The 21,685-nt window shown below is 38.9% G+C and overlaps 1 protein-coding gene across 6 annotated transcripts in view; it reads right to left on the bottom strand.

Annotated features, from left to right (window-relative positions):
- Positions 1-21,685, bottom strand: part of POU2F1 (POU class 2 homeobox 1) — a 56,974-nt gene that overhangs the window by 22,253 nt on the left and 13,036 nt on the right. Inside the window, exons 4-9 of one of the 6 annotated variants that reach the window (XM_063150166.1) lie at positions 20,107-20,160; positions 18,316-18,471; positions 16,512-16,691; positions 10,655-10,781; positions 3,734-3,828; positions 1,553-1,726 (exon numbers count right to left, since the gene is read on the bottom strand). In XM_063150166.1, the coding sequence (XP_063006236.1) occupies positions 1,553-1,726; positions 3,734-3,828; positions 10,655-10,781; positions 16,512-16,691; positions 18,316-18,471; positions 20,107-20,160 (786 nt within the window). The remainder of the gene's footprint in view (positions 1-1,552; positions 1,727-3,733; positions 3,829-10,654; positions 10,782-16,511; positions 16,692-18,315; positions 18,472-20,106; positions 20,161-21,685) is intronic. The other 5 variants (XM_063150167.1, XM_063150168.1, XM_063150169.1 and 2 more) reach the window with 5 other exon arrangements.

Here is a 21,685-nt window from a genome sequence, read left to right as displayed (position 1 = left end):
ATTTATCCAACTATAGGAAACCAAAGTAATCAGGGTCTCTAATTATCATCCAATTATGCAATTAGGTTAAAGTTATTAGAACAGCCTAATTACACACATACAAACTCAGAGCAGGATAGGAATGACCGAATGCAATTTTATCACATTCTCAAGATTCCCCTTTTTTAATCTGAAAAGCAAATACTAAAATGTAAGCCTGAGCAGTTGTGTTCATTTTTCCTCACCATGAAAATTCATAACCAGGTCAATAAAGAAAGGTTAACACATAGCTTAAAAAGTCTAGTTGAGCTCTTATAATCATCTCACAGCAGGACAGATTAAACATAATAATGAGAGATCTACACGAACCTCCTCTGTCAGGCTATAGGGAAGCTATTGTATTTTACCCTATTCTGTGCTGCTCTATTCGAGCTTTTGTGTGTGTCCATCACTTGTATTTCTGTGCCTCCCTCTAGTGGAAAGAAGGGAGGGAAGGAGACACACATGCCAGCAAAATGCACTTCATTTGACTAAGAACATTCTGTTCTTGACTTGTAATTAAGATGCTGCCAGGAACTCTCATTATCAACTTTGATTTTTCAATTTAGGACTTTGCCAGAAAAATAAATCTGAATTCAGTACATACTTTCAGCTAGAGTAGATTTACTTATTCTATTCCATCACATATGTTGGACTGACTGCTCTGAGCTCGGACTTTAAAATACTTTGATATTTGCATGCTCTTTCTTCTAGTAAAATCATGCTTATGTTTAACCATGGACTCCTGCCAAAACTAATTGTTTACCTGGGGAGATGTTTTAATTTTGCGGGGGAAAAAAATAATTTTTATATTAATAAGAAAGGACTCTTGGAACCAAGTTCCTTTCAACAGAATAATGGAACATATAAATGCACTTTGTACTTTTAATTGTGGCCTTCATTCAACCACCTTCACTACATTCAAGATTATTTTTCTTCTGCTCTATGGGTATTTCTGAGCTTTTAAACAAACCAAAACAAACCACAACTCCAGTTCACCCTTGTAAGGAGAAAACTTCAAAGGTGACAGTCCTTTCAGGTTTTGTTTAGGAACCTTAGCAAAAGCATTAAATTCAGAAATCATTGATGTTTAATAGGAAAATACGCTCGAGAGATAAAAACCCTTTGACATCCAAAGCAACTGCACAGATGTGATACACTTTTTAAACACACAGAGCAGTTAATTGTACTGTATGATTTTTGGAACTTTGTACTTCTGAAGGCAGCTTTAAAGTGCTTTGTCCCATTCATGTCACATCCCATGGAATGAATAGTGCACATGCAATGACATCTGGAGCTGGTAAATTCACGTTTTCCCCTGCTGGGAAAATGGCTATGCTTTAAAACCAACAGGGAAGTAAGATGGATGTATGGCTTTTTCTGTTATTTCTTAGAAATCCCCCACATAAAGGCCAGAGCATAACCCTATTTAAGCAGGTTCTCCTAGGAAATGATGGAATTGTAGTCTCCCCCCAGACTTGAAAGATGAGACCTCAGGTTCCACACTGGCAGGCACTAAGGTACGCAGTCTCACCTGAGTGAATCCAAGTTTGATCCGTCTTTGTTTGAAAGTCTTGGCAAACTGCTCAAGCTCCTCAAGGTCACTGGGCTCCTCCAAGCTGGGAGTGTCGATTCGCTTTGGTGTTGACTGGCTCTGTGGAAGTGACTGAATGGGGGTCGCTGCTATTGTGCGTGTTGGGGTTGCTGGCTGTTGAGACAGCAAGGAAAGGATGAAAATCAGACTTAAGAGGATAATCAACAGAAATTAAATTCCTAAAAGCTATGTGATGTTCTTGGGAGAGAGGTCAGTGGATTGGACGTTTCCTGAAATCTGGAAGTTCCTCCGTTTATCAACATTGCTCCCAGAACAAGTAAACACAATCCAGAAAACTACAACAGTATCACAGGCTTTTAATGGTTCTGTTGTAAGAGATGTTCAATGGTAACCAACAGCTTTCACTTGCTGCAGAAGCTGCTCAAAGAAAGGCTGAACACACTCTACTTGATATGCTTTTATCACTTACAGACACCTTGGCATTCATCCCTTTTGAAAAAAATTAAAATTGAATCTACTGGTCTTGTGAGGTGGCAGATTGTCATCAGCCCAAAAGATGCAAATCCCCTATTTAATTCTGGAAGAGTGAGCACATGCAGATGTAGCAAACATGGCAAGTTTCCTCCAATGCCATCTCTTGTGACTGACTCAACAGTTCAGGAAAGAAAGACTAGATTTACCTCTAACCCTTCTGTTGACAGTTGCAACAATAAAATGAACATTCTGGTAACACAAGAAATTAGGCAAAGGCAATCTGCAGAAAATTATTCGTGCCATGATCAGGTGAGATGCAGAGACAAATCATCTACTCCAGTTAATTTCTAGTCAGTTTAGCTGGGGCTCTTCAGTAAAGGTGATTTCATGCCTCTGTGTCCTGCACCCAGTTGTGAAACTCAGGACTCCTTCAGGGCAAACAAGAACAGCCACAAGTCCAGGCAGCACTAGAGTATTATACAAAGTCTATGCAAAGGTTTAGAAAAGGCTCTTCTAAAAGAAATGGCCTACATATAGCTCAGTCTTTACATCTTTACATAACTCCTTATGTTGTTTTCCTTCTGGGTTAGTGCAGTGCTTTGCAGTGCACAGCAGATGGTAGAGGGAGGTCAAGAACTATAATTCCATTACTTGAGAAATAATGTAATCATATATGATTTTTCTAGAATTGCAGATACATGTGTCACACTTAAAGGTTTTTAATATTTTTTAATTTATATTAATCATAGTGGGTAATTACTGCAATATGTCTTCACTGATTTCACCCACTTTACATAATTTATTCTTTCTTAGTGGTTTTAATATTTTTTTTAATCAAAGAATAATCTTTAGTGTGGAATCATCCTGCAAGCTGAGCTATGAGCTAGAGGTGAGACAAATTCCATTTTCCACATGGTGCATGAAAACTACCAGAGGTGGTATAATAGAAAATGTAGTTTTCTAAGACTCTGATAGACTCAGGCACCTTATTGCAGACTAGAAAATTCTTGTATGTAACCGAGGTGGCAGGAAGATACTGTGTGATATTACATGGCATTTGAGAAACAGCATGCAGCCATGAAACTAAACTGCACAGTAAAACCCAGAGCCAAGCACGACTAAATTTGCAGGCACATGCAACCTTAAAATTGCTTTTCTTATAGTCTGAAAACTTAATCACAAAGCTCTAATATTTTAATATACATCTATCAGAATATTCGAATATTTCATTTCTAACCATCTCTTCAGTTTCACAGATGCTAACTGATAAGACTGGCAGCGACTTAGCAGTGATTGCAAAATAACTACACTAAAATAGAGATAGGTTACCACTGCAATCTTCAGAAAGAGGCTTGTCAGTGAACCCCTTTTGGAGCTTTTGAGGGAGCTCACGCCTTGCTCCTCTGAATTTTCAAGAAAACCTTACAGGAAATGAAGCAATGCTCTAATGCCATTAACTCAAGGTACCAATCATGAAAATTTCCAGCTAAAAATCCACTTTAGAACGTTAAAGCCTGAAAGAGGCACACTGAGGTGGGAGCTACAAATGCACTGTTAGAGCTAGAAAGACAAATGCAATGGTTATAGCTACAACATCTATTCAGGTAACTAATACAAAGGGTCCATTCACTTGCCATAGTTTAAATCCCCTCAAGGCAAGTCAAGAAGTGTAGGGAAAAGCCTGACCTGCGAGGCAAGGGTGATGCTTGGCTGAGACTGCAGGAGGTTGGCTTGGCTTTGCTGAGGTAGTTGCGTTAAGAGATTCTGCGCTTGCAGGAGACCTGCAGAGAGAAAAGGGAGTGGTTGGTTTAGCATTCAAAAACACTAAAACATGAAATGAGGTAAAACAAGGCTCTTGCCAAATGAGGCAAAGGTTAAAAAAATTGAGATGCGAGCTTCTGTTTCATCAATGCATAGGTAAGTTCAGACTTTGGAGTTTTCAGCCCAAAATCCCCTTGCATTTCCCTGCAGTGTAAGTGGTGATGGAAGGGAAAGAGGGAGAAGTGTGTGTAAGTGTCCTCTGCAGAAAGAGTTGGTAATGATCTAGGTCATCCCAGTCCTGTGTGCAGGAATCACTCACTGCCCCTTTCAGCATGCAGAGTTTGGATGCACCTCTTCTGGTAACCAAGAGCTGACCACAAAATGTGGAGCCATATTAAATACTGAGACTAATGAGATCAAATCCAACAACTGAATACTAATGAAAATCACCAATTTGGCTTCTTGATCACCCTCCTTCCTCTCCAAACCACCCCATACCAGCTGCCTGACAAGAAGGAAGCTTTCTGGCACACTTAAGCAGACCACACCAGAAGACACAACAAGCCTAGATAACTCCCTCTTGGGTGAAATAAAGTAGGAATCTTTTGGAAAAGTAATTGGAATTAAAATTTAGGTGAAATACTGAACACTGCTCCATTTTAACAAATAGAATAAACACTACAACGAATATAGGAAAACCCTGCTACTATGAAAAAGTGCCAACATCAAAGAACAGCTGCAACTGATAGAACCAATATGTATAACATGCTGTCAATTTACAAATAAATTCCCTTACAGTCCACTATTTGTACAGTTTATTAAATCTCTGAGGAAACAGATACATGCCTGCATCTCTAAATACTTTAAACTACTAGAAACCATAATTTTTTTTCATTTCTAATGCAAAAACATATCTATTTTTGAGAGAGAGAATCTTGACAAAAATATACTCACAGTTAGTCAAATCCCTCAATTTTACTGTGAAAAATGTTAACTGTTATTTTTTAGGTACCTCCTGGCTATAACTATCAATTTCCACTAAAATAAATAAGAACCCAACTAATTAAACTTACATTTCAATATACCTAGTCCCTAAAACCCAGGGGGAACAACAGATGGATGGACTGCTATGCCACCATCAACTATGCAGCACTTAAATTCAACATCATCAGCTGCCTGACCTACCTCTTAGCAGAATAAAGGCAGGGGAAACAGAATTTAGGACTGGATAAATACCAAGTGAAGAACTGGATCTTTTATGCAAGGTTAAGGCCATAAGAGACATGGAAAGAGGGATCACTATGGTTAAGAAGGAGAAAATGTATGCTCAGTAAGGGATACACAAGCATAGAAGAATTATCATCTGACAGCAATATTTGATTTTTGTTTAACAAAGAACTGAATATGTATTTTAAACAATCTTGTTGCTATCAAGATGCTCAGGACCTACAGAATACAGCCAGCTGCTTATGTAACATAATAGCACACCACAGACAACAATGTAAGTTTGCTCTGCACCACATAATCAACGTGTTCCAGCTGTGTTTTTGAAAAACTACAGTGAGGGAACAGAGCTGCTCAAGGAACTTCCAAGACAGCCACCTACTACAGCCACACACTGCTTTTTACAATGCAAATATTTGTTCACTTGAAAGATGATTTTAGCTGCTCGAATCTAAATATTAATAAGTAAACAGTCACCTCTAAGTGCGGTTTTTTACCTTAATTCAGTGACAGTGAATTTTAAACTGACAGCTTGAAAGAGAAAGGGGCAAACCCATCACACTGTCACTACAGAGGGGCTGTAAACAAACAAATGAAAACCAGGCAGCCAACAGTGATGACATTTGAGTTCTAGTCACTGGTAACACAATTGATTACAAGTTACTGACTTGTCTTATGACTGCAATCAGAGTAATTAGGACTGGCCTTTTGTGACTTTCTGTCCCCAGAGAAATCCCAGAGGATGTTTTTCTGGCATTAACAATTTTGCTAAAGAGCACAAAATGACTACAGTCTTCCTAATTTTATTCTCACTCACATGGTCAGAAGTAATTATAATGGAATTACCAGTATAAAATAATCTGAACACATTTAATCTACTCTGTTTTTACATAATTTTATCCTATGTAAGAGCTGCTGACAGAAGGTGTCACGGGCAGAAACTGGAGACAGAACAAGTAAATTCAACCTGCAGCTGACTGAAGGGGATGCAGCTGGAATATTTTGGAAATGTGTCTCCCCCTGATCACAGCCTTCTCAGGCACACACACTGGGCACTCCATGGCTCTCATGGGTGGGCAGCTGCAGTTGTGCTCTTTTAAGACATGACTTGAACCAGTCTGAGCTCCTCCTTCATTACTTTTCTGAGAAGAAATCCCTGAGGTCCAAAGTAACTTCAGTGACTGAACTCACAGAGCACATAGCACTGCTTTTTCTAAGTAAACACACATCTTTTAGGGACCTGCTGAGATCCTGGCATTTCAAACACTGCTGTTTCCTTAAAGACTCATACTGCCACAAATACTGCTTAACATCTTTATTACCAAGTAGGCTGATGGGACAAAATAGATTCTCAGCAGGTCTGTGGACAATGCCAAAGATGGGGAAGTGGTCAACAGGCCAGAAGCCAGGGTCTGGACTAGCTGGACAAACAGGTGGGTAACAGGATGGAACAGGTAAGTGAGCTGGTTTTTTAGCCTGATGAGAAGACTAAGGTGAGATCCTACTGCTTTCTTCAAAGACAGAAATGGACTCTGCTCGAGGGTACACTGTAACGAGATTCAATGGCTATCAGAACATGGAAAACTCCAACTAGATATAGGAAAACCATTTAATTTTTTTTACCATGACAGCAGTGAACTCTTGGGGCAGTTACTCGAGAATGTTGCAGAAGCTCCATTCTTGGACAGGTTCAATTCAACTGGCTGAGGTGCTGAATAGCTGCTGTAACTGGACCTGCTTTGAACAATTCCACCTGGTCTCTAGAGGTCCCTTCCAACCCACATGATATTTTTGAACCTATAAAAGCTGCCATTGTACTTGTATCCTTTACATAGGTCATATTCCTAACCCTCTGTCCTGGGTTTAAAGAGTCTAGTGCTATTATGGCATTAAATATGGCACACAAATCACCTGTGTGGCACTCTACAAGAATGACTGCATGGAGGCAGATAAGGATCTGTGCAGAAGTATGATAGTTTAGAGTCTTTTTTTTTAATAGTTATAGTAAATAGATCTATTGTCATTCAGGATTTTTCCTGTAATGTCTAAGAGCAGCATGAATAATGGTCCAAGCCAAAAAACTCTTCCTGCCAGCCAAGAGTCCCTCAGGACTGATCTGGGGTTCAGTTCTATCTAAAATTAAACAAAAGATAAAACAAACATTCAAGCACAGACTTTTTCAGCATAATTTTTAAAAAGTTGGCCCAGAAGCATAATGCATAATTCATCCCAAACTGATCTCCCAAAAGAGTGAATTTTTTCATGTAAGAACTTGACTGCTTTATCTCTGCCAAAGCTGTTCATCCCCTCACTGGAAGTTAGCCTGCAAGACAAAGCCATTACAAGGACTTCCACATGAGTGAGGTCTCAAAGTCTGTATAATACATATGAGAAAAGAAAACAGGATAGGATTTGGCCCAGGCAACTTTACAATTAAAAAAAAATCATAAAGGCAGTCTTTAATAATAAATAGCAATAACTTGAGACTAGGTAGGTCCAGTTTCAATGTTTATAGTTAATTAGTAGCTTGTCTTCCACATTTTCCTTTCTGGATATTTTCTTTGTAAGTACTATTTCTAAATCTCACTGTGATACAGTCTTTGATTAGATCTCAACAACTCCTATTTGCAAGATTAATTTATATTAAACACAGCACCACTTCCCCCTCTCTTCAGATTCTTACTGATACGATTTGTACTAGCAATATCTCACAAGTAAAAAGGTGAACAGTCACCTGATGAGGGTAATATTTTTAAGAAGCAGCTCTAATTGTAGTAAGGGATGTTAAATTGATTATTTTAGAGACAGCTCTATTAGATACAAGAGCAGATACAAGAGATATGAAGGTATTACAAGGCGCTACATTCCTGCTGGTGACTTGAACAATAACATGAACAACAGTTGCACTGAATAAGAAAATGTTCCAAACTTCTATTTCCATTCAATCTTCTCCATATCTGCTGAGGCTTGAAACAATTCTTTCAGTTATGATGTTATCAATTACCAGCCATGAAAAATGGGAACTTTAAAATTTGTTTCATATAAGCCCCTAAATAGCCAGAAATCGTGTGGAAAAGGAAGGTGACTACATTAGACATACGGCAGTGGATTTATGGGGAAAATTTCCTATCTGCTGCTGGGAGCTATAATGTGTGTGTTGAAGAAAGATAGTAGAATAACATCCCAATTATTGATTAATATTTTAGGTACTGAATTTCCTAAATTTTTTCAAAAGTTGAATCTCGGCTCACGATGTTAAATCCCTTCAACAATCTAAGTACAGTTGCTGATAACTGCATTTCTCTCTACCCTTTGCCTCTTGAAGTAAAACATTTTTCTTCACCAAATGTTTACATCTTCTATAATCTTGTCTAGGTACACTATTATTCACTTATTTCCCTCAAAACTCTTCTCGTTTAAAAACAGTGTTTCTCATTTACATGACTACATGGCATACACAAAATATGTAGCATAGTCTGTAAAGCAAGAAATTTCTTCCAGAATACATAATCTAGACACAAATCTGAATTTTTATGTTCATTATTAAATGTGTACATATATAAAGCTCCATGCAATACCAATGAAGCATTAAAAAAAAACATAATGCCATTGGTTTTGAAGACAATTCTATGCTAGTTTCTTTAGAATATTTATTATTTTATGAAGCTGACTAATGGAGCAATAGGACATGAACAACATGGAAAAGTCAGATGCAACAGGAAATAACAAAATAAAAATACACACTTTCTCAATCTTTCTCATAAATAATAATGTACTGTTTGAGATCTTCTAACCATAACCATGAAACACTGCAAAAAAAAACATATCAAAAAGTGATATAAGGGGTATTATGACACACATGTTGCTTTATCATTGAGTGCTCATAAAGAAAATGAGATCTATTCAAGCATTTCAGTTTGGAAGGTTGTCACACACTAATGGCCTATGGTCAGAATTCAGCATATAAATCTTCCTACATTTTTGAGCTATTCAGTTGTCCAGGCTGCACATCACCAGTAAAACATGATGTCTCTACCTCCACTGCGTCACTGAGGACAGCAATATGCAGCTCTTAAATTGTCCTGAAGAAATGATTTTTCAGAGATGGCCTCTGGAAAAGGTACTGTGAAAATCTCATCTAGTACTTATTCTACTTCAGAAGATTTTAAGCAAACAAGAAAGCCTTCCCTTCTATAATTCAAACAACTCATTTTGGGGAATGAATGCAATGTGCTTCTCTTAGTTTTCCTTTCTGTAAAGCATCTTCAAATGTATTTTATAAAATCACAAGAATTTATCTCAAAACGTAGGCAGACAACAATATCAACGAGTTTTTCCAAACAATGCTTTTGTGCTTGCTGTTTTCATAAAAAAATATATTAAAAAGAAAACCTCAAGCACCTATTTTGAAGAATTCTTGAAGTAAATTTTAGTGCTTTGATTTCTTCTAGTAGAGTATGTTAAGTTTACAAGTTCTGCTTCATTTTAAGAAAGCAGTCCATCACTAAATGCTCTCATGAATAGCTTTTCAGCCATTTTCTTCCAGTGCTGTATAAAATCTCTCCTAAATCAAGTCCTATTAAAAGGAAGGTAATTTTGACTAACCCTTTATTCAAATGTGAGAGCATTCAGACAGTAAGAGCCCTTCAGCGTAATGGAAAGCCAGTTCTATCCAAGTCATAGTATGTAAGAAGGAATGATGCATGAAAAAAAAATTGAAAAGAACAGAAAAAAATGAGGTGCAAAGAGCTGCTTTATAGGACAGCCAGGCTCTGCAGGACTCTTCAAGCATAACAGGATTTGCCTTCTGAGCAAGAATCTTTGGATTACCAGACCTGAACAACTGAGTAGAGTTCATGTAGAAGAGAAAGGGGGGAAAAAAGGCCATTGGAGTATATCAGCATAAGAAGCCATGGCTAAATGCAGTTTTCTGTGGGCATCAACAAATGGGGTGCAATCAGCACTGTGATGCATTGCAGCCTGAACACATCAGACCTCAGAACAAAGCTACTGTACAACAACTTAACTGCTCTGGCACAGCACCACCTACCACTGCCTTGTCTTTGGCATGCAAGTCATACCCAGTGCATTGCCAAAATATTATTAGAAGAGCTGTTACACAAATCCAGCATTCTAGCTCTTTTCCCAAGGTGTTAATTATTAGTTCAGTTTAGACAAAATTCATTGTTTGCTCTTTAGGCTTAAGCACTTTTCCAGACTCCCACAAGGACTTTTGATTTTGTAATCTTTTCCCAGTTGCCCTGCCTTTGACCGAGATAGAGTTAATTTTCTTAATAGCTGGTACAGTGCTGTGATTTGGATTTTGGATGAGAACAGTGTTGATAACACACTGATGTTTTAGTTATTGCCAAGCAGTATTTAGAGTCAAGGATGAATTTTCAGCTTCTCACCAGCAAGCAGACTGGGAGGGTACAGAGCCATGACAGCTGACCCAAACTGGCCCAAGACATTCCACACCACCCAGTCTCATACTCAGGATATAAACCCAGGGGGAAAAAGCTGGCTGGGAGCAGGCTGGGCACTGGTATGAACCACCTGAATTTCACTTTTTCCTCTGAAAAACGCTGTGTATGATTTGCTTTTGTGGCAAGGAGCACTTACCCTGCTGCCCCTGCGGCGTTTGTGAGATGATGAACTGTGCTGGCTGCAAGTTGGTTGTTGGATGCACCAACACAAACTGTTGCAGGTTGAGATTCTGCTGCTGAAGCTGCTGCAAGTGCTGCAAATCCTTAAGGAAACGGGAAGGGGGAAAAAAAAAAAGAAGACCAAAAAAAACAAGGAGAAAAAAAAAAAAAAAAAAAAGAGAGAAGACAAAAAAAGAAAAGAGTAAAAAGAAAAAGAAAAAAAAAGAAAAGAAAGAGCTGTGTGTTAGACATGTAAGTCAGCAATAATTCCCAATATAAGATTTCCTATCAGCCAGCTATACTCCAACATTTAGAGAAAAAAGTAGATGTAAAACACAGCAGAAGTCCTGCTACTGAATATCCTTTAAAATGGCAATTTGAATTTCACTTTCATTCATAAAACCAAAGTTATTTACTAAATAACCCAGCAAAGTATATCCAGAACTGTTCTGCTTTAAAAACAAAACACAAACAAACAAATCAATCTTCCTTCCTCCACAAACTCAGGAGTTTTCAAATCCATTAAACTTATCAACACAAAGATCTCTCAAACTTATTTTTTGAGGATGGAACCCTGCTACAAATCAAGCATATTAGCTGGGAGCTATTTTTTTTGTAACAACAGTCTACAATTACCATTTGAATCAACAACAAGGAAGCAAAATATTACAGATTCCTTGTTTGCACTCTGGTTGTTTGGTTCAAATTTCAGAAAGTAGCTAACTCAATTAGTAAATATATTTCATTTGTTCTGAAACAAATTACAATAAGCTTAATAGATATGACAATAATGAAAGGCTAAAAGGAATAATACAAAACACTGCATTATTGAAGAACCCTACTTTTATGTATTTAAACCATTCAGGACTATTAATTTTCTATAATTAAATGACAGATCTCAATGTAAAATGTTAAACTCTGAGAAACTGAGGTTTTCAAGAAAAATACTTCAACCTGACATTTAGCTGGAGAATGAAAACATAGAAAACTGCTTAAAAATCGTTCCCCCTAAACAGCCTTTTTCTTTTCATCTCCAAACAACACAATAACAAGAGCAACTGAAATTTAAAAAACACACTGTGAAGTCAGCCAACATAACAGTGGTAATCCATGAAAACGATCTAAACAACACTTATTGGATTTTTCCATCCTTCCAGGAAGAATCTATTTCAAAATACTCACCAAACAGGTGGAAAAAAGCCTGAATGAAATACTTCCCACACTTGCAACCTCCCATTACACAAACCAAACCAAGCAGACTCCCCCAAAGCTCTGTTTCAGGGAAGCCACTCAGGTCCCTGTTTGCAGAGAAATCATGTTCAGCAGTGCCTGGTGTGGCTGCTTGGAGCTGCTCATCTCCCACAGCCCCAAACACAGCTGAGTTCAAGTGAACCAGAGGAACAAAGAGCTGCTCCTTAAGCTGCTCCTTGGGCTGATGCAGGTTACTGAGCACTCCCACAGCCTGCTCAGCCAGAGGATGGGACAGGACATTCACTGCCAGCAGTGGATTTGGAGATGAGAGGTCAAGACAGACTGACAAAGAGAAATTCTTTCTTACACAATGCTGTTATCTGTGACAATACATTATTTTAAATCTGTTCAAACTGTAACTTGGAAGTTGCAACAATCTCCTTCTGGAGATGAGGGGTGGGGAATGTCAGAAAGGAAGATTAGGGAGGGAAAAAATAGGGAGTCCACTGATTTATGAGATCATAGACAGGCTTTATAAGAAAACGACTACTTAACCTGCATTACACAGACACTGGTCATCAATCACTGGGGCTACTTAGCCCTGTTAAGTCAAAAGCATGCAGTGTAATACCATGGTAGACAGACACCAGATGGATTGATCAAGCAATGCTCTTTAAGAAATGGAAACTTCCATTTTATAAGGGAATGCTAAAATTGTAAAAAGTGCCCATGAGCAAAAAAGTGGTTTTAAAGTCAATAATATTGTTTGCTTTCAGAAAACTTCAGAAATAATGCAACTATTCCAAAGAAATCAAGGCAAAATTCCGTCTTGAAAGAGAGCAATAATTACTCCAGTTCTATCCTGGAACTCCATATTTCTTATGACTTCATATCCTAACATCACATTGGTCAGAACTGCTACCAAAACCTCTTACTTCCTGAGCTCAACACAACACGGATCTCCACTCATTTATTCACTGATTTAAAATGCTCAGCTGGTTGCAGATTGTGCTGACCCTCCAGCTCAGAGGGGGCTCATACTGGAATGGATGTAAGGACTGGATGCAGAGTTGAAAACAGAAATGTGAAGAGCTGGGCAAGCTGACTCAGGTTGTGAACACTGGGCAGAAGAAAAGGAAATAAAGAGAAGCTGCAGGATGAAAATACAGGTATATAAAAGAAAAAAAAGCCATAAACACAAAAGGAAGAGTTGGGAAGACACTGTGGAAGAAAAAAGTATCATTGGAAAAACAGACAGGTTAAGGACCTCTCCCAATCAAAAGCAAACAAATGAAATCACCCCAGATGACCAAGGAGATCTCAGATGATTTGAAGCACCCCCACAGGAGATGGAGTTACATGCAAGAAAGAATACAAAGAAACAGTGGCAGTGTATCTGTAAGATCAAAGGAGGAGAGTTTTTTGTTTAAGACTATGGTATTCATAACACTGGCTACCCAGCCAAGACATGACAGCTCTTATCATCAGGCTCTTACACTTTAATATGAGAAAACTGTTTTTAAATTGAGGCCTCAGGGAGAACTGATATAAGCAATCTTATTCTGTGCATCTGCCTTGGTAAATGGTATGTTGGCTAAGTCTTGTTTAAATACAGAAATATAATTCTGCAACGCAAAATGAAAATGATACCTCCAAGGCTAATCACTCCTAAACAGCCCTACCAGCCTCTCAAATGCATTTGAAATTCAACTTTATTTCCACCTTGGGAAAGTTTTTTTTATTTAGTTAATTATACTATTACAATAAATCTCCCAATAGCAAACACACAAACAAACGTGAGACTGTTTTCCTATACTGATCTTTTTTTCCTCAGTGTTAAAATCTGTATGCTAGCACAAGCACATAGAAAGAGATGGAAAGACTTTCAGGGAGAGATGCATGTCTTCTGGTGCTGCCTAGCAATTTAGAAAGATCAAAACAATCCAAATCCTACCTCAGCAGAATAATCTGTCAAGTGCTATGTCTTGCTGTGAGGAAGATTTTTTGTTTTAAAAAAAAATCTAAATTTCTAAATTCAATACCATTATTTCCAATTACAGCTTCAGCACAAACTTAAGCATCTGACTCATTTTGAGATTTACCTCATATAAATACAGAGCCTAGATGCTGAAAACAAGGAAGTCTATAAAAAACCCCAAAAGTTGAAACAAAACTGTTTAGTGTCATTGCAGGAGCAGCACAAGCTCCTCACCAGGCTGCTGCTGCAGATACCTTACGTGAACTGCAATGCACATTAAAGAAGTCATGCTTTTGCAATTAGTTAATTAAAATAAATATGGTAATCCCCCTGCTGCAGAGACCTGCCAGTTAATCAATTATTCAAAAACCATCAATTAAAACAAACATTCAGCTATTTGTATAATCAGCTATATATTTACAATAGCAACACAAACAAAGCTGAGCACTGCTTACAAATCCTTGCCAAGACAGATCAAAAAGCATGGTGCTATCTACCCATGAACCTAGATGGTAGATGTTTTTCATAAGTACCTCAAATTATACCCAACACCTGCACAATTTATGCCCTGCTCTTTCATCATAAGGAGCAGTTAACAAGATTTAAGCAAGCTCATTTATGTATCAAAATAACCTATCCAAAAGACATTAATTGTAAAGTCAAGCATTTAAGTAATTAGAAACATCAGAAAACAAGTACAACTTTAATTTGTTCTGCACATGGCAACTACAAGATCACACACTATTTTTCAGAGAGCCTTTAGCTCACTCTGTGCACAAATCAGACAATGCTGCCTTCAGAAACTCTTATTTGACAGCACATGCCTGATATTTTCAACTCCTCTCAAACACTTCTCTGAAGATTTTCTAAGTTCTGGAGAAAAAGCCAGTACAAAACTAGTAATTGTAAATGCTTCACACATTTTCAGAACTCTGCACTGAGGTAGGAGAGCAGGATTAGAAACATCTCACACATGCATCACACTGGTATCCACTGCTTTGGTGGCCTGTTTGACAAACCTAAGGCCTGACAATTCAAGGTACAGACTTTGTTAAGAGGAAATTTTAGCCCACCAGACTTCAGTGAAGCAGAAGATAGCAGACTTGCTATCTTAAGCTGCACACCTGGAAGAGGAGAGGCACACCTGTGGATTGCTTACATATTTGTTAAAAGACTCACATCCCATCAAGTGGGAACTCTGTGGCAGGTGCATGAAAGATGTCAGAAGCTATAACCAACAACTTCTTTGACAAGGACATTGCCCATCCTCTTGAAATCTGTGTGTACTATTGCCTACAGATAGTAGGAAGTAGGAAGAAACAAAACTGAGATATGATCTTGAGAATTACAAGTTTCCTTGAATGCTACATCCATCAGTCATCTCTACATCATGCCAGTGAAGTGGATTCCTTGGCTAAAAAAGGTATTACTTGGTGATGTGACTTCCCTCAGTGCAACAAGAGCTTCAGTGGGAGGAATCTCACCAACACAGCAAGATCAGCACTCGCCTTTTAAAAAGAGGATGGCACCACTCTGGCCTCTCCAAGGACAGCCAGAGAGCTCAGAACTTCTAGACCAACACCACAAAAGTTTGTCACTTCAGCTAATGGAAACCTGATAGCACAGCCAGGCTGCTGTTATTCAGCTAGTGGACCAGCAAAGTAAAGGACTGAACATTTCACCACCAGACTTCATAGACAATTGCAACATTTCCATTCTTGTCCTTAATCAGACCTTATGTCCACTTTTTGGACACTTCATCCCAGCTGAATGCAAGAAAAAATAGCCTGAACAGAAAGCATCAGGCAGTCTTAAAGAACTTGGTCACTCTATGAAGCAGCAACTTAGAAGATTATATACCCCACACACTTTGCACAGCTAGACTAAGAAAACTGTTATTATGTACCAAGAGCTTTAATCTATGGAAAGATGGACCTCAACATGAGCAAGACATTCACCTACTCACAGTACTCAAGTACAGAGTTAGTGCCACTGCAATCTCCACACTGGATTAAGCCAGTTCTGGAAGACCCAGGAGGTCCCTTCCTGTTTCTAGTAAGCAGACCATCCACAGAGAGCAGTTCTTCTGAACTGACAAAGTCTTTAGTACCAGATCATGAGACTGGACAGATTCCAATACCAGACTCATTCTCCAAGTTTCTCTCCAGACACACAGGAGTGCCCATTCTTGGTCAGGGAACCTGCAGCATTGAACACCAAGCCAAAACAGCACACAGACAGGTCAAGCCAAACTGCCATTCTCCAGCTCTATCATTTTGCTTCTAACAAGCACCATTTAGGTCTGACAAGCATCCTTTTTGATACACAGGCATCACTTCCCATCCATGCAGGTCTCAACAAGTGCAACTTCTGTGGGCAGCTTTCCATACCCTTTTTTCTCCTTTCTCACACTAACTACAAGGAGGAAAATTCAGCAAACACAGCATCTACTTAGATTCTGGTACAAACCCAGAAGCCCAGTGGCACACGTTCCTCGCTAAGACTATCAAACTCCAACCTCACCATCCAACGATGCGCGAGGAAAGACTAACAACACGCGAGGACTCCAGCAACTCACTGAGCGAGGAACAACAGATTTCATTCGAATGGTGCAATCAGTGCAAAACCTCCTTTGTTTTCCACCCTCTCAAGCCTCAAGGCTCACCTGTGCAATCTGTATTGGCTGAGATAGAGGGATCTGCGTCATCGGCGTCGCAGCAGAGGCCGAGATGGTGGCACCAGCAGCGCTGTGCTGCTGGCTGGCTGAGTGCTGCACTGCAGCCGCCAGCAACTGCGCCTGCGCCTGTTGGAGCAATAACTGTTGCTGGGCTGGCGTCAACGTGAGCTATAAACAATTAGAAAACACAGCCATTAATAATGGGAAGAGCCACTTCAGCTACAAAGTCATTAGACAGCTCAGTACTACTTATGTTAACCAGGCAATCCTAGGGCTATTCCACTGGCTCTGGCCTTAATGAAGGACAGCTGGCTACTCAACACAGTGCGGGAACCAACCTACCACAGGCCTGACACAAACCAAACTGCACCACCACCAACATCTGCACTTACTGGAACCTACAGAACCTAACTCTGCTCCAAAGTTTTCCTCACAACTCTACCAGGAGTTTCAGGGAAAAAGCAATTAAGTAGCAAGCAAAAGAAAAGAATCGGTATTGCCAGGATTTGAAAGGAAATTTAGACCCAGAACAGCAAGTGATTAGCCAGATGAATGTGAAGCAGGAATGCTGGCTATGGCTACTGAACAAACTGATAACGCCCCAGCTGCTTCACATTAGCATGAATCCCTGCCATATTCCATCATTTCCATTATGCCCTAAGATATAAGTAAAGAACATGAGCTCCATTTGTTTCTCTCCAAGTCTCCCCATCTGCCTTTTTTTTTTTAATAGAATAGAGTTGGCAACTTTACATCCCTTCCCTTTCCCAAGCACACATTATCTCTGTGGAACAGGTGGCAGCAGTCTCTCCTTTACATGTAAATGAATCTTGATGCCCATATTTACTACAACCTGTATCTGCATAAGCCTGGAGTTTAGAATGTTTCACTACAGCAGACAATCATGAATTAAAACAAACCAGTATTTTCTGAGAATACAAAAAATAATAAAATATGCCAGGTTTTAACAACACATTGAAACAGTCTCACTTTTAAAACTTTCAATGCTAAACTGAAAACTAAATAGGATGTTTATTTACATAGTAACATAGGAGAAGATTTAACAATTGAGCCTGAGATTAAGAAGTCATTTCATGCAAGTGTAGGGCTGATCTAACCTAACACTTCAAATCATAAATATATTGTCAGAGCAACTGCCCTAAGCTTATTAACACACAAACTCTTATACTGCAAAGCTGATTATGGGGAAGCAAATTCTCTAGCCAGCCCATTCACAAAACTTGCTCTTTTTTGAAATGACTGAAAGCCTTTACAACAATTCAGAAACACCAGAAAGTCTAAAACAACAATTATCCCATATATCCCACTCCCAAAGTGCTGTAATTAAAACCCCCTCAAAATCATTAGGTTAGAACAAAAGGGTTCAACAGGCTTAAGGAATGTACTAATAGAGTTACTTAAAAAGAAAAGTGTTTGAGAAGAGGAAAAATTAACAATTCCCATAATTTTTCTTTTTCACTCAGCTATAAGATTCAGTCTTGGTCTCCGATGCCTCATTTTAATCTTGAAAAAAAAAATTCTCTTTATGACATCAGTGACTGTCTTATTTGTAACTGTTGTAAAACAACAGGTTTTAATTTCATTGCAGGGTCAAAAGGGATACTGAGAACAGAGAGAAAGAATTTTTTGTTGTTAATGTTTGGAAGCAAATACTGAGCAACAAACCCCAAATATTACAATCTCCTTATTTTTGTAGCCAAATATTTCCTGTTGCCCCTTGCACTGAAGTTCATAGTGAATTAAAGGCAGTAGCAATGCCCCTCAATGATACCTGTGTGGGACTGCAGCATCCCTGGGTAACTCTTACCCCGGTGATCTGTCCTCCGGCCAGCATGAGCTGGGTCTGGGGTATGGCCGCCTGCACTGAAGGCTGCTGGGAAGGCTGGCTTGGCTGCTGAGAGTCCCCAGATTCTTCATTAGATTTAGACTAGTCAAAAAAAAATACAACTCTTTATAGTGTAAAACAGATGTTAATGTATGACGCTGCTATCTCAACGCTGCACAATAAAAATCTTTCATCTGCATACGAAAAGCCCTTGGGTTTATTTTAAGAGTGTGTTTAAGCAATGGCTCTGTGTGCCCACCATCTCAGCTACGATTGCTGAGACACGTCTGTAGGTAATGCAGCTTAAACAAAACAAAGAGGCTCTCTGGTCTCCTGGAACTCTCTGACATTATTTTCAGGTCTCACTTCATTTTACACCGTGCAACTGAAGCTGACGCTACCTTTCACCATGAAGAAAGGGAAGGTTGTTAAAATTATTCATTGCCTAAAATCCTGAACAATGGAACGAGGGAAAGGAGATTGTGTTTCCATTTTCTCTATCTCCATCCTGTACCTCTAAGTCATCATACTGTTGGCTTATACAGAACCTTTTTTCAAAAATCCTCTCAGGTTTCTTTACCTACAGCAAGATATATAATATATACAGTGCTTTTAAATACTCAATGCATTTATTTAATTGAATACTGCTTTATTTTAAAAGATTCAAGTTTATTTTGATTTATTTTTGTGGTTTGGTTGTTTGTTTCTTTTAAAAAGAAGAAATTGTGAAGACATGAGGGAGGAAATTCAAGTGCATGAAGAGGGGGAGAGAGTTTTATGATAATTAAAACTGGTTATGCAGAACATTACAATTCTGCATAGATTTGCATATTTTCCACCACCTGTTTTGGGGACTGCAGAGCGGGCTAATTAACATAAAGGCTCTGATTAATTCTGCCAGTCATTGAGCAATAATTACAGCACAGGACTGTAAACATTCTGCACTGGAGATACAGCCTGTTTGCCAACATCTCTCTCAGGGATGGAAGTTTACCATGGCAACCAAGGCAATTTTCTGCCTCCTTCCTCTTAGAAAGGAAGGTCACTATACCTCCTCTTCTTTCCAAATTGTTATTATGTATAAGTGGGTCCACATTCTATTGCATTTCATGTAATGCACTACCTACATTCTTTAATAACATGCAATACTGAAACCAGTTTTCAATAAAACTGCATCCCTTGCCCCTTAATATAGTACAGAGTGGAAGTAGAATGTTAACAGATAAACTGAAGTGCTCAGCAGCATAGGAAAGTTTGAAAGCTTTGCTGTCTCACGTACACTATTAAACAACAATTGCTCTTTGAAGTCGCTGTGTGTTATTTACACAAGCAGTCTGAACTAGCCATATTATATAGTTAAGGCCACCTTATATTCCTATATACAGTTACCAGAAGTAAGGACAGATTGCTAAGTAATACTCACTACATGTTTAAAGCAAGTTAATAAGCAGAAGAACAAGAAATATTCCTGGAGTTTTAAGGTTTGCATGATACCACACCAACTAAAATTCAGCATCAAGTTACGGTTACTCCAAGTTTTAAACAACTCCACAGCCTGAATGCTTACAAATCCTGAACCTGATTTACAGTTGTAGAAATGTTATTCCTTCATACCTATCACTTGCCAAACTAGTCAGACTGAAAAAAACTGAGTAAGGTATCACAGGTTAAGAACTATCTCTACTGATGCTGTTTGGGATGAGAGAAGGATGAGCAGCAGAAGGTAACTGTCTTTACCTGTACATTTAAGGACTGAGCAGCAGCCTGTAAACTTGTTCCAGCGAGCTGGACCTACAACAGTGCAAAAATGGAAATGAAATAATGTAGAATCCACAGAAAACTAATAATGTAAAAAAAACCAATCTCCCCACCCACATTCCAAAAAAACTCCCCCTATAACAGAGCATGACCCTCTAACACTTGAATCAGTGGAACAGGGGTTATACTCCAGGCTGAAACAGATGTGTAAGACTCTTTCACTATGTTGTTTATCTGCCTCTTACTGAAGGTATCCCTGCCTAAGGATGCAGATATTATGGATGGAGTTGAAACAGAGCATATTGAACTGGACATGCCAACTAGTCCTATTCCTGCTGGAAAAATCCAGGCTCCAGGGCAGGGCATTAAGCTCCACTCATTGACATCCTACTCGCATTTCAGAACGGGTCTCACCCCAACACTGCACTCACCAGCTCTCTGATATGAGCAAGCATGTGCACAGCACAGAACCCAGAGCACGACCACACTCCCTGAAATTAACCCATTCAAGTATTTGCAGCCCTCAGCCACTGAAAAGAAGATCTCAACACAGAGCACCGGAGACACTTTACAAAGGCTGTATTGAGTCAGGTACACTTGAATTTGATATTTGTTATTAACAGGCCCAAAGGTGGTCTTGTGGGTGAGCAGCAAGGAAAATGGATGATTCAGAAAGTGAGATGTTTGGAATGCTTTTTATCTCTAATGAGGAAAATGTACAAAAAATGCTATCTTTTCATTTACTGAAACCCATTTGAATCAGTCTCACCTAGTTTCTACCAGCACCCCTAGTTATAAAGAAGGAATGTTCTCTAATTAATTACCTACACTTTCAAAGGTCAGAGTAACAGCCTGTAGAGAATTCCATCTCTGGACATGTTTGAAAACCACTGCTCATTTGAAAACCAGGTGACATGTAAGGATACAATAAAGCAAAGCAAAAGGCAGCACTCTTGCCTCTAGATGGAGGACCTCTATATGGTCCCCACACAGAAAAGTCCATGTATTTTCAGGCACAGGAAAAACTGCAGTACATGAAATTAATAACTGAATATTTTGAACAGGCAACCTTGAAAGAGTCACCTTGGAAATATTTCCTACTTCTTTAGATGAAGGTACTAGACATACTAAGCATGATCGATATCAAAGCAAACACTCCCAGCAAAGCCCCTCCTCATCAGAAGCAAAATACAGTTTGACACAGTCAATGTAATCTGTGCTTTTACCATGGATTAACAGCAGAGAATAGCCTAAATAATAGCACCCTGACATCCAAACTATATACTCAAAATAATACTTTAAAATTACACAAACGCCACATAAAAGACTACAAATACATATTGATTGCTCAGGTACAGCCAGCACATTCCTGAAAATCTCTGTGAATGCAATTTGGACATCCCTTTCACCACACAGCCAACACTTCCAAATTAGAAATGCTGAATGCTGCCTACAGCCCAGTATTTTGCATTAGTCTAGAGCAAAGCACTGTGTGTTAAGGTTGAATAACACCCCACTAACAGCAGCCTCACTACCAGAGGACAGATTGACAATAGAT

The sequence above is a fragment of the Melospiza melodia genome, chromosome 2, assembly GCF_035770615.1.
Source record: "Melospiza melodia melodia isolate bMelMel2 chromosome 2, bMelMel2.pri, whole genome shotgun sequence".
NCBI classification, from domain to species: domain Eukaryota; kingdom Metazoa; phylum Chordata; class Aves; order Passeriformes; family Passerellidae; genus Melospiza; species Melospiza melodia.
Note: the sequence above shows the minus strand (reverse complement) of the source record. Positions and strands in the feature narration are given on the sequence as shown.